Genomic DNA, 12,030 nt, shown 5'->3' with positions numbered 1-12,030 from the left:
TTAAAGATATACAGTCCATGGAATAACTAACGCTAGGGATAGTTCGTTCCCCCAAAAAGATAACGCATGCATGTTCCAAACGCCCCCTAGTAGCAGCTACTATCCCTAACAGGAAGTTATAAGAAAATTGGACCAAATATCACGTGGTCTATGACGTCAAAATTGAAATACTGCCTAAATTGGGCAAAAATGATTTCTTTTGCCGAGAGATGGCGCTGTATCTACATCCGTTTTGGTCCAATAAATTGGGGGAATGAAGAGGGGAATCACGGAATAATTCGGAACATGTAGTTGGAGATAGCAATACATGGGAAAGAGCCGGGAGTGTGGCGCACTCCTGTAAGCCAGGCTTCTGGGCGGCAAAGTTTGAGGGAATACGACACATGTCGGCGATCCTACCCTATAGGTGCCGACTGTCCCGTGTCCGCCGGAGGTGACTTACCCCAATTCCACCTTCCGTCACCTCCCAAGTAAACCTCATTTCCTTCCCTGTTTCCACACATACGACCTAGCGGCCCCCGTCAGTGTTGGGCCGCGTAGGGTCTCACGCTCACTTCTTCCTGGTGCTCAAGGCCTCACGGCTAAGCACTAGTGTACGTTGGTGGACAAAAAAAAAAAAAAATACATGGGAAACCCAGTTAGTGAACAATCCCTAGCGTTAGTTAATCCATGTACAGTCTTTTATTGATAAAAACGGAACCGATTATGAAGGATTTTCACTCGTCTTAAGTTTATTTTCAGTTTTGGTTAGCTTTTAGTCCACACTATTGGGACTCCCTTCGAAAGAAAATGAAACATTTTACTTGTCTCCATCTGTTCTTTTCTTCAAAATTGTACTGTTTGATATTGAAATTCATCTCTGCAGAGATGAAACTTAACGAATCTATCATTATAATTTTTTATATATTGCTACAGAATTTTAGGATGCTAACAGCAATTTTTTGGTAGGGTTTACGGATTTTTTGGGGGGGCTAACTTTGGAATTTGGGGGGGGCTATAGCCCCCCCAAAAAAGGCCTAGCGACGCCACTGTCTTTAATTAAAATTACAGATTTCATAAAGTCTGTAAAAAGTCATAGCTTATTTGGTCCGTTTGCATTACCAATTCACTCTCTTCGTTGCTGAGAGGTATTAACAGTCGTCTGCTTAACTAACGCACCATACAGCAGTCCAGTCACGGCGCTCGTTCATTTCGTTGTAAAACACTTATTTAACAAGGTAATTGTTATTTATTATTGTTTTTTTTTCTTCAATACTCTGTGAACAGTATATTTTTAGAATTTAAAACAACTGTTTACCGGTCTATTTTCTTATTCTCTTATTTGCCCCAAAGCCCTACCTCAAACGGTTCTGCGGTTAAGCCTTGGTCCAAACAAAAGCCAGTTTTTGTGAACAATTGAACGAGTTCGCGAGTTGTAATTTTAGAGTTACGTACATGTTAAATTGGCTATATAAGTTTCCTGAAAACATCAAAATCTTCACATTAGACTTCTTGAAGCAGGGAGACTATAGAGTGCTGTCAGTTGTGACGTCAGATCCAAGGTTTAACGTCACGAGTCTGCCTTTAGCAATGGGCGGCCATGACAGTTACCGTTTTTTCTTTATGGGAAAACAGCATGGGTGATGTCACACCGGCGCTTCTGACAACACTCTATTGGTAGAATTACCCATGAAAACTATCATCCTATGTGGTTAGGAACGCGTTAGAACTTAGAAGAGAAAAATCCAGTAAATTGCGAAGTTATAAATGAAGGCCGGGAAATAGTAGATTTGAGACACACCCATTTTATTTTTAACGTAACTAGTGTCAACTTAAACATAGCCAGACAAAAGTGAACTTAATAATAATGGTATTAAGTTCTGGGCTTAATTAACCAGTCATTGAGACTTCCAAATTATTTCAATTTTCTTGAATATGACACATCTAAAATTAAATATCCAATGCCCTATGTATCAACCCCTTCAGCATTGCCTGTAACCAAGGTTCGTTTAAGTTAGTTATCGTTTCATTCTAAGCGATCCAAAGCTTACGGAAAAATCAAAGTTAGTTTTCGTTTCCACGTGGTTTCAGATTAAGGCCTTTTCTGACGATACAACTTTCGACCCAATTACATGGGTCAAAAAGTTGAATCAGTAAAAATTGGTCAGTGATCTATAATTTTTAATTTCGTGATTCAACTTGTTCAACTTCTGTTCACACGACCCAACTAATTTACTCAACTAAAGTTGACTCATATAAATGAGTCAAAACGTTGTATCGTTTGAAAAGGCCTTAACTTTGTTTCCAAAAATTTCAGGAACAATGTCTGACCCAAATATAACAGAACAATTGGTGAGCGCTGCTGAACAAGGGAATAAAGATGAAGTAATTAGATTATTAAATCTCGGTGCAAATATCGATGGCTACAGTGGCGACGTCTTCACCGCATTAACTATGGCTTGTTATCGAGAACACCGCGATATCGCGTTCATTCTTATCGAAAGAGGCGCTGATGTCAATGTTGGTACTCGTTTCATGATATCGCCCTTAATGCTAGCTTGCGAAAAAAATCTAGTCGATATTTGCCAATGTCTATTGGACAATGGAGCTCATATTCACAACCGTGACAACAATGGCTTTACCGCCTTGGGATATGCCACTTTAAATGGTTGCCTTAGCATGGTTATTGCTTTAATTGAAAGAAACGCCGACATGAACGATACCGCAAACGAGCTTGGTTACAATGCTTTACACTGCGCTGCCTCAACGAACAAAGCGGATATCGCACATTACCTTCTGTCCAAAGGCGTCGATTACAAAGCGGTTGATAAAGAAGGCAATACTCCTTTGGATTTAGCATCGGAGAAGGGTTACACGGAGATTGTTGACATGATTGAGACCTTCATCTATCAAGATGTAGACTCGAATTCAAACACCGTAGAAGAAAACGCTCGTAAAGTTGCCATAGAAAATGGACAATTGAAAGAGAAAGTTGAAGAATTGAGTAAATCATTGGAGTTAAATCAAATTTACGCCGAGCAGAATTATCTGGAATGGAAGGGGAAAATCCAAAAATTGATGGAAGAGAATGAGACGCTGAAGAGAAAATTGGATAATTTGGAAACGAGTATGATATCGCAACAATCACTTGAGTATTGCAATGGAATTGATGATTCTGTGGTAGAAATTCAAGATTCAGTATCGAATGTAGCGGAGCAATCATCGCAAACGTCTCCCGGTCCCGGTAGTTCCACTCAAAAAAAGATGCCCGAACTAGTCACTCGTCTACTTAACAAAATTACCAAATCTTGTATGGAATTTGCCCAGGAATATACCGCAACTACTCCTAAAAAGATTCGACTGCAATTTAATGAAAATATGTAAATGTAATCATTATCGTTCCTGCTTCTTACGTTCCAAAGTCTTTGAACTGCTTTTTTTTTTTTCGGATTTTTCATTTCTTGAAAATTGAAATGAACGTTCAACTTTTTAAGTCAAAAGTTAAGTAATTGTGGGGGTTTTTTTGGGAGGGTTTTTTTATAAAGATTTTCGTTAGTCATCTTAATAAGGGTTCAAAGGGGAAAATTACAGAAGTGTGTTTTAACTTTTTAAGTCAAAAGTTGAGTAATTGTGGGGTTTTTTTTTTGGAAGGGTTTTTTTATAAAGATTTTCGTTAGTCATCTTAATAAGGGTTCAAAGGGGAAAATTACAGAAGTTTGTTTTAACTTTTTAAGTCAAAAGTTAAGTAATTGTGATTGTTTTTGTTCTTTTAGGGGGGGGTATATCTTCGTTAGTTATCTTAATTAGTGTGATTTTTAATTAATACCGGTCAATTTTCAACTATTTTAATATATTTTTCAAAGCGAAACATAACAAAAGTTTTAACTTAACTTTTAAGTCAAAAGTTAATGTTCATTTATTTTTTGCATAGATCTTCGTTAGTCATCTTAATTAGTGTGATTTTAAGTTAATACCGGTTAATTTTCAACTATTTTAACATAGTTTTCAAAGCGAAAAATAACAAAGTTTTAACTTTTTTTAAGTCGAAAGTTAAAGTAATGTCGATTTGTTTTTTTGCGTGTTTTTTTATTATTTTTTTTATAGATTTTGATTTCTCAACTTAATTCACGTCATTTTAAATAAGTACAGTTTAATTACCAGCTATTTTGATATATTTTTTTGAAGATAAAAATTTAACTTTTTAAGTCAAAAGTTAAGAAATTTATAATTTGCTTATCCCTTTGTATTTTTAAATTTCGGTTTTTTTCATCTTAGTGTGATTTTTGAATTAATTCCGGTGCAGTTCCTGCTATTTCAATATTTTTTTTCTCATATAAACTGTATTGATACAAAGTGTATACCATAAATATTTCAATAAATAACTTCGTGCATTTTTCTATAAACACTAATATTACAGCTTCATGTTGCTTACTTCTGCTCGTTTTGATTATCGATCCCTAAAACTAAACTGCATTAAATAAATAAACCATTAAATCATACACAAATCTTTCTACAGTAAAATTTAAATTAACCTTCGTTTAATTCTAAGTTATAAGGGGCCGTATAAACACAACGCAATTTGAATACACCATTACAAAAATACGACAACGCGTAAATATTAAACAGAGACCTCAGAGTTCGTCTAATCTACATAAATTAGCAAGTTATTACGAGAAAAATACCTACCCAATTTCCCTAAATATTCAAGGAATTGCATTACAATGATTTCTATTATTTTCTAACCAAAGTGTCCATTCAAATCGCAGCCAGAGAAGTTGTTACCTTTTAGCAAACCTAATGGTAGCGACGTTTTCCGCCTTTGTCATAAACCAAGGGCAAATGAAGATAACGGAAAGTAATAGGCACTGTTGCGAAGTCTCGCTTTCTCTCTAGCTATGGTCGACCATTCAGCTCCCTACTTCAATATTACGTTATATCAGAAGGGGATAATAGAAGGGTGACACTCTGTATCCTCTTAAAACTTTAGTTATGTAACATCATTCTTCCCAGGCTCATGCACCTTTTTTGTTTGCTCTGCCACTTGTCAAACTTCAGATGGGTAGCTATCGCACCGTGGGGTGAATTCTAGAACTGTTTGGTATTTATTAAATCCTCAGCAATCAATTAACCCACAAACCTTGATTGTCTTGACGTGGGACAAAAATTAATCCACAAGCGCATGCGCCTTGGCAAATAATTAAGCAGCGCTAATAGTGTAATGATGAGGGAACTATTTATCGCTTGTGTGATTCGTTTTAGTAACCTTGCTATAATAAATGTTAATTCTGATGTTGGGAAGAATCATGTTACAATTACCCCGCTTGTGGTACACTTCCCTCGAAGAGAAGTACTATATACTTCTGGTTATATTTTATTAATAGTTAGGCTATTGAGGCATTCGGGCCCTTAGAATACCTGGTTCTTGCATTGCAAATATTGTAAATTTAATTCGGTTTGCCCTCTTACTCGGGCTAGTATTCACAAGAAAGTTTTCCTATAGTATTCCATTGTAGCAGTAAAAACGTAGTTTTCCAGCGTGAATCGTGCTCTCTTTACTGCCTCAGTTTCTCTTATTTTCTATTTGCTTTTGATAGACATTATCAGTGGCAGTTCATTACCAGTATTATAATGTATTCTCGATTCGACGCTGTGTGTGGTATCAAACAACAAATTTTCTTTTTACTGAAACTGTTGCGGCCTAGCTAAGGTTCCAACGTAATTGCTTATTTTATTGTCGGCCTCCACGGTTTATTAAAGAAAAGGTCTCGTTATTCCTTGAAAATAATAAATACCACGTTTTTAGTGAATAATTGTAGTGGATATTTTAAGGGTTCCACAAGTAACTTGAGAAATCCTTTGTCGTCCCTGCTAACCAGGGGTGCGTGAAAAACGAGGGGGGTCACATAAACGAAATAATGAAGTAACAAACCAAAAATGCTTGTGTGTTTAAAAGTTACTTAACTACTCTAGTTTGTGAAGCTGAACTACACGTTTGGTTTAATTCAACAAAAATCGTGATTTTTCCATGAAACATGTCCTTGAAGTTTAATACAGCTTGGGGTTTGCGATGAAACTGGCGTGGTTAAAATACATTAAGAACGGAACTCCAGGAAGAGCTGTATTTCCGAATGACACGGAAGAAGGTAATAAGTAGAGTTTAAAAGGACCGATAAGCTTTGCAAAATGCTACTAATTCCTCAACTTTGACCGTTTCCTTGTATTTCTGGTGTTATATAGTTTACAAATGAGGAAATATAGTTGAGGATATCATGGTTCATTTTTGCTTACAAAGAATTTAGTTTAAACATTGGTATCCCACTGTTTTTTGTTTAATAGTATTTAGCCAATGTATTGCCGTTTGATTTTTGAATGTAAAAATATATTTCTACCCTCAAATAAATATTGGTGCATAGCTCTGAAAGTAATTTATCAAATTTAGTGCGTCGCGAGTCTGGTGAAATCTCGGGTATTTGGAGGGAAAAATTCTTGTACATTTTGCTTTTTCACGCTTTTGATTCTGGCAAATTCAATTGATGCTTCTATTTTTTTTCTAAGTCTTTTCCATCAATTTTACTTTGCAAGATAAATAATTTCTATTTTAAATAATTAAATTTGCAACTTGTATTTCCGGCTTTCATTCGGCCGTCAAGTTACCTGCAATGCTGTCTGCTACAATGAGTCTGAAATCTAGTCCACTGACTCCACTCGGCCACTCCTCGTCCCTCGTCATGGGGCAAAGGATATTACCAAAATACATATCGCCTCCCATGTTAACTTTCATCCCCTTTGACACCCCCCTCTAAAAAAAAAGGAAAAGAAAATCCTGCAGTTGCGCTTGTACAATCGAATTCTTTGCACGGGTTTCGGAGCTAGGCTAGGAAATAAGACAGGTTTACAGGTCAAAAACCAGTTTATTAATAGCTTGGACCACTTTTTTTATTCAAAACGTGAGGGTCACTGGTCCCAATGACTAGTTTATTAATTCCTACTTTTATTAAAAATTGATATGGGGACCTCTTTAATTATTTTCATTTTAACATAAATTTCGACTCCATGAGTCCAGTTGTGTATACAACCCTAAGCCGAGAGAGATTTTTTTAGAAGAGAGAACGACCACAAGTCCTGGGGCCAGAAGAAAAATAAATAGGGGAAGGGTCACAGGTCCCGGGACCAGTTTCATATTTAAGACATCAGGGGTCACTGGTCCGGAGGACTAGTTCAGAAATAAACCTTATTTCCAAGCCTGTTCGGAGCAGCTGGCTTCCGTGAGCGCGTGATCGAGTGGGCTGTGTTTTTGCGATTTTGTGAAAGTAGTCTGCTGCGAGCCTGCGACTTAAAATTGCGCACTATTCACTTGCAGTATAAAGAAAATTAATATTCAGTAAATGGTACATAAAATTTGTTTATAAAAGAAAAGTGTACTGAAATCTCCGGTTTATATTTAAACCAAAGAAGTTAAAATGTATTAATTAAGACCGAACAGTTAACACGCAACATCTCAGATCTTCGTAAGTTCTTTGTTGTACCGCTTGCACCAAGGCTTAGGAACTGTTCTACTCGATTGGCTGGCAATGGCTGCTTGGCGCAAATTGAACTAGGAAATATGTAAGTAATTAAATCGGAAATATGCTATATTAATAAATAATTATTGTTGTTGTCAAATTTGTAACGTATAAATTTCCATAATACATTAAGTGCAATTTAATATATTTGTGGAGGCCTTTTTGACCCAAACAAGTAACATTACTTAATTTGACCCCAACTATTAAGCGCGAAAATGTCACGATAGATTACGTCTCTAGTAAAACGGGGGAGACCTGTTGCATTAAAAGACGTTAATTTCGCGTGCACGAAACGAATAACGTCGCTAACAGGTTTTTCCGTCGGCTCTATTAAACACGCTATATGCATATATGCGTACTACACTACACCTTACCACACATGCAAGCTAGTCTAGCGTGACAACTTTTACAGCTCTGTCCAGTAAAGGAAATGTCTTATTGACGTTCTGAGTTTTGACACAGAGTTTCCCAGCAGCGCCTTATCCTTCAACGTTCAGTTTGCATGCTAAGAAGTGGTTTAAACGCCTCTAGAAAGACAGTTGGTTTTCGGTCCCTTTCTAGATTGTAGTTGAATGGAAAAGATCTTAGCGTGAGCATTTATTTACTGACACGAGTTAAAAAATATAGCCTTGATTGCATTTTATTTGTATTTGTACTAAGGTAAAGGAACAGTCTTGTGTAAGACTTAAGGGAAAATGAGGGAATTTGAATAGCTGTAAACATTGGTCATGGGGAAAAGTGGGGGAATTTGAAAAGGGGTGGGAAAATTGGTCAAGGGAAAAGTGAGGGGATTTGAAATTGGTGGAAATTTGTCAGGGGAAAAATGAGGGCATTTTTATAGAGGCCAAAGGTCAGGGAAAATAATAGGGTGTTTAAAAAGGATCAAAAAGATTAGGGGAAAAGTGAGGGAATTTGAAAAGGGCTGGAAATTGTTCAGGGGAAAATTAGGGGATTTGAATAGAGGCCAAAGGTCAGGGAAAATAACAGGGTGTTTAGAAAGGATCAAAAAGATTAGGGGAAAAGTGAGGGAATTTGAAAAGGGCTGGAAATTGTTCAGGGGAAAATGAGGGGATTTGAATAGAGGCCAAAGGTCAGGGAAAATAATGGGGCGTTTAAAAAGGATCGAAAAGGTTAAGGAATAAGTCAGGGAATTTACAAAAAGACCAAGAAGGTCAGGGATAAGTCAGAGAATTTAAAAAAGTTAGAGAAAAGTTTTAAAATTTTAAAGTCAGGGTAGAAAGTTCATGTGTTTAGGAAAATTTTAACATTTCATGTTACACTAAAACATGTTTTAAAACATAACCTGAAGAGTTCGGTATAAAGTAATACAAAACGATCGCCATTGTTCTACTATTTGTTAAGTGGTGGCCATAGATATATATACGGGTCTAGATACACTTCCCCTCTGTTAGGCCCTTTAAAAAATGCGGAGGTGAGAACTAGCAGTCGACGCTTTACGGCGGGGGAATTAGATCCAAACGCCATCTATTGAGAGTTTCAAGAAACAAAAAAACGAAAAATTCGAATATGGAAAGCGCGGGAAATTCAAATTAGGCTTAATTTTTCAAATAGCTTTACATATTTTTGATCTCCTTTATACGTGTAATTATGTTCTTAAGTGAAATAAATAGTTTTTATATATCTATGGTTCAAACTGGCGAAAGATAAGAATCTTCAGTTGAAAGGACAGGCACACACAAACTTTCAAAACTGGCTTTATTTCAAGGGCAATAAAAACTACATAACCTTGTTAACTAGTCTAATTAATTAAATAAATATAACAAACTAAGATGAAGAAGACTTGATTCACTAGAACAATGATTTTAAGCCTTTGACAAAAAAAATCAACTATTTTGGTTTGAAGCAACAGATTTTTATTTACAAAATGATTTACTTACGAACAGAATAAGAGGACCTCCCCTTCAGATTAGGAAATAGTTTTACTTTGAAAAAACGTTCGCTTAAATCTCTTTAAATATCAGCTGTTATTGCAAAGCATCAGCACGCCCGCTGGCAAAAGTTATTTATCCAATTTTTTAGCTTTCAAAGTTCAGCGATAGATGGCGCACTAGGTATCTTCCCCCGGGAAAATCGCGTCGACTGCTAGCTGTCATCTCCGTATTTTCCCCGATTCAGTAGGGTATCTAGACCCGTATATATATCTATGGTGGTGGCACGACCTTCAATCTCAAGTACTGATCTGTGGTCCACAAACAAAATTGAAGTTTTAGGCACTTGTCTTCCATAAAACGTTAGATAATACCAACATAAGTTCATAAGATATGTTTCATGATACGTTTGTCACTGGTTACAAACTGGAGCCTGTAATTTTGAAGTGCTTGAAGTAGGTCATAGATTCAGGGTAAAGCGACATACACCTGGTGAGGCGCTGCTGTCAAATTTGGGCTTAGTAAGTTCAGACTAAATAGAACCTAGATGGAACTTGACCCTGCAAAATTAATTAACCACCGAGTGTAGGACTTCAATTCTCGCTTCCGTCGTTCTCGAACTAGTTATCTCGCGCTGCTGTCAAAGGCTTAGTAAGTTCAGACTAAATAGGACATAGATGGAAGTCCTGCAAAATAAACACCACCGAGTGTAGGACTTCAAATCTCGCTTAGGTCGTTCTCGAACTAGTTATCTGCCGCTGCTCTCAAAGGCTTAGTAAGTTCAGACTAAATAGAACCTAGATGGAACTTGGTCCTGCAAAATTAACCAACCACCGAGTGTAGGACTTCAATTGACTCGCTTTCGTCGTTCTCCCTCGAACTAGTTATCTCGAGCTGTAAGTCTCTCAGTAGCATTACGAAGCATATGTAGTGTTATACTTATGGAAGGAACATATCTCTTATAAACTTATGATAATGACCAATTTATTTCCACGAAACTTGTCCTTAAGAAGGTGGAGTTCTGTTATCGAATATGCGTGGCCCCTTAGCTGTCGATAGACTCCAAATAATCCAATATTAAATTTTGAGTTGCGTTTGAAAGAATTAAATTATAAAAGTGTATTTATTTAGCATTTTTTCTTTCTTTTTTGTTACGTTTCCCCTGTTCGTCGCGCTGTCTCTCTTTTATTATTAGAAGCTGTCGTCCGCGGTAAATATTTATGCTTCGAGGCTAGAACATGCTTTTCATGATTAGAATTTCAGCCATAGCGTTATTGGGACACTTTTTCCCGCCCAAAGTAATTTTGGTGGCAATTCCACTGTTTTTGTAGTTGGAAAATTACAAGACCTTTGTGATTAAATTTTTTTGTTGTGCTTTTCGTTTCGTGTTTGTGACGAGGCTTTCTCTAATGGTTTGTTACCGTAGAAGTCAATTAATTTCGAAGATAATGAAGGAAATTTTGATGTATTAATCCGATAATTAGTTAATTTTAATCATTAATTGCACTTAAAGGAATAGTTCAGGTTACGTAACGTTATACCTTAAAAGAACGGCTGCTTTTTCTAAATATGAAAGGAAATAAATGATCTCTTATTAAAATATGATAATTAGTACATTTAATTAGTCTTAAAAATAATCATGGACTACTGCCTCGCCATCCGCCATTGGTTTAGTCAATTAAATTGAAGATAGTGAAGGCATTTTGATGTCTAACCCGAAAATAAGTTAATTTTAATTGTTCATTATCACTAAAATCTAGAAGAAAAATATTGTAGTTAATTAGTAAAGATTTAAATCCTTTAGTTCTTACCATGTTCAAAGTTTTTACTTGAGGGTTTTTTTTATTAATTGGAAAACCCAATTAACGAAAAACCGCTTTACCTTGAAAGATGAAACTTCTTGGAACCTTGCTCTGAAGTAGTAGGTTCTCACTAAGGTTGGGTTATATCAATTCACGGACATATTGGAAAATGGCGGTTTATAAATGTATATTAAGAAACCCGTATTATTGAATAGCTTCCATACTTTAGAATCGCTAATATGGAAAGTCAATAAGACCTCGTACTTCACGAATCCTTATAGACTTTTGCTGATATTAGGCATACAGTAGACAAGTTTTATCGTTTTTTGTTCGAATGTGCCGCCATTTTGAAAAATGGCGACGAAGGAAAGCCAACTAAACCAGCCAGACATTTTAACTACTTAAAGCGATATCAAGAAGTAATATCTAGTTTATTAGGGAGAAGGTATAAATTCGCCACATTTCTAGCTTTATCTCCAGTCCAAACGTAGGTCCGGAGTTAATCCCCGCCGCCTCTAAATTAAAACCAGCCAGCACCTCATTGGTCTTTGAAAACGAATAAGAGCGCGACGCGAATGACGAAAATTTTTTGTATTTTCCGACAGAGGAGAGCTGGCGAAATAGCCCGGCTAACTCCTTTTACATCCCCCCTTGTATTTTGAAAGGGGGACTGGGACTATGGCACGCGAGTACATTGGCATCTTATACCTTCTCCCTAATAAACTAGATATGACTTCTTGGCGATATTTAATAAGTTGGTTAATGATCCATACGAAAAATGTATGGGTTTTGGTTAGG

The 12,030-nt window shown here is 36.5% G+C and overlaps 2 protein-coding genes across 3 annotated transcripts in view; both read left to right on the top strand.

Annotated features, from left to right (window-relative positions):
* LOC149618679 (uncharacterized) overlaps positions 1 to 12,030 on the top strand; it is a 123,909-nt gene that overhangs the window by 47,569 nt on the left and 64,310 nt on the right. The window contains exon 1 of one of the 2 annotated variants that reach the window (XM_089855194.1): positions 7,322 to 7,584. The exons of the other annotated variant lie outside the window; for it this stretch is intronic. The gene's annotated coding sequence lies outside the window, so the exon portion shown is untranslated. Of the gene's footprint in view, positions 1 to 7,321; positions 7,585 to 12,030 lie in introns of those variants that run through there. 2 annotated transcript variants of the gene reach the window in all.
* LOC149618681 (uncharacterized) lies at positions 1,145 to 3,509 on the top strand. Its single transcript, XM_089855206.1, has 2 exons — positions 1,145 to 1,217; positions 2,297 to 3,509. Exon 2 carries the CDS (start codon positions 2,302 to 2,304, stop codon positions 3,361 to 3,363), a length of 1,062 nt encoding a protein of 353 aa, XP_089711332.1. The 5' UTR covers positions 1,145 to 1,217; positions 2,297 to 2,301; the 3' UTR covers positions 3,364 to 3,509.

This window comes from Phalangium opilio, unplaced genomic scaffold (assembly GCF_054372755.1).
Source record: "Phalangium opilio isolate 3A_F unplaced genomic scaffold, DU_Popi_V2 ptg000209l_1, whole genome shotgun sequence".
NCBI lineage: Eukaryota > Metazoa > Arthropoda > Arachnida > Opiliones > Phalangiidae > Phalangium > Phalangium opilio.
This window is presented reverse-complemented; position numbering and strand designations above follow the sequence as displayed.

Excerpts from the sequence above, each read along its gene's own strand:
- LOC149618681 (XM_089855206.1), top strand. The coding sequence starts at position 2,302 with ATGTCTGACCCAAATATAACAGAACAATTGGTGAGCGCTGCTGAACAA.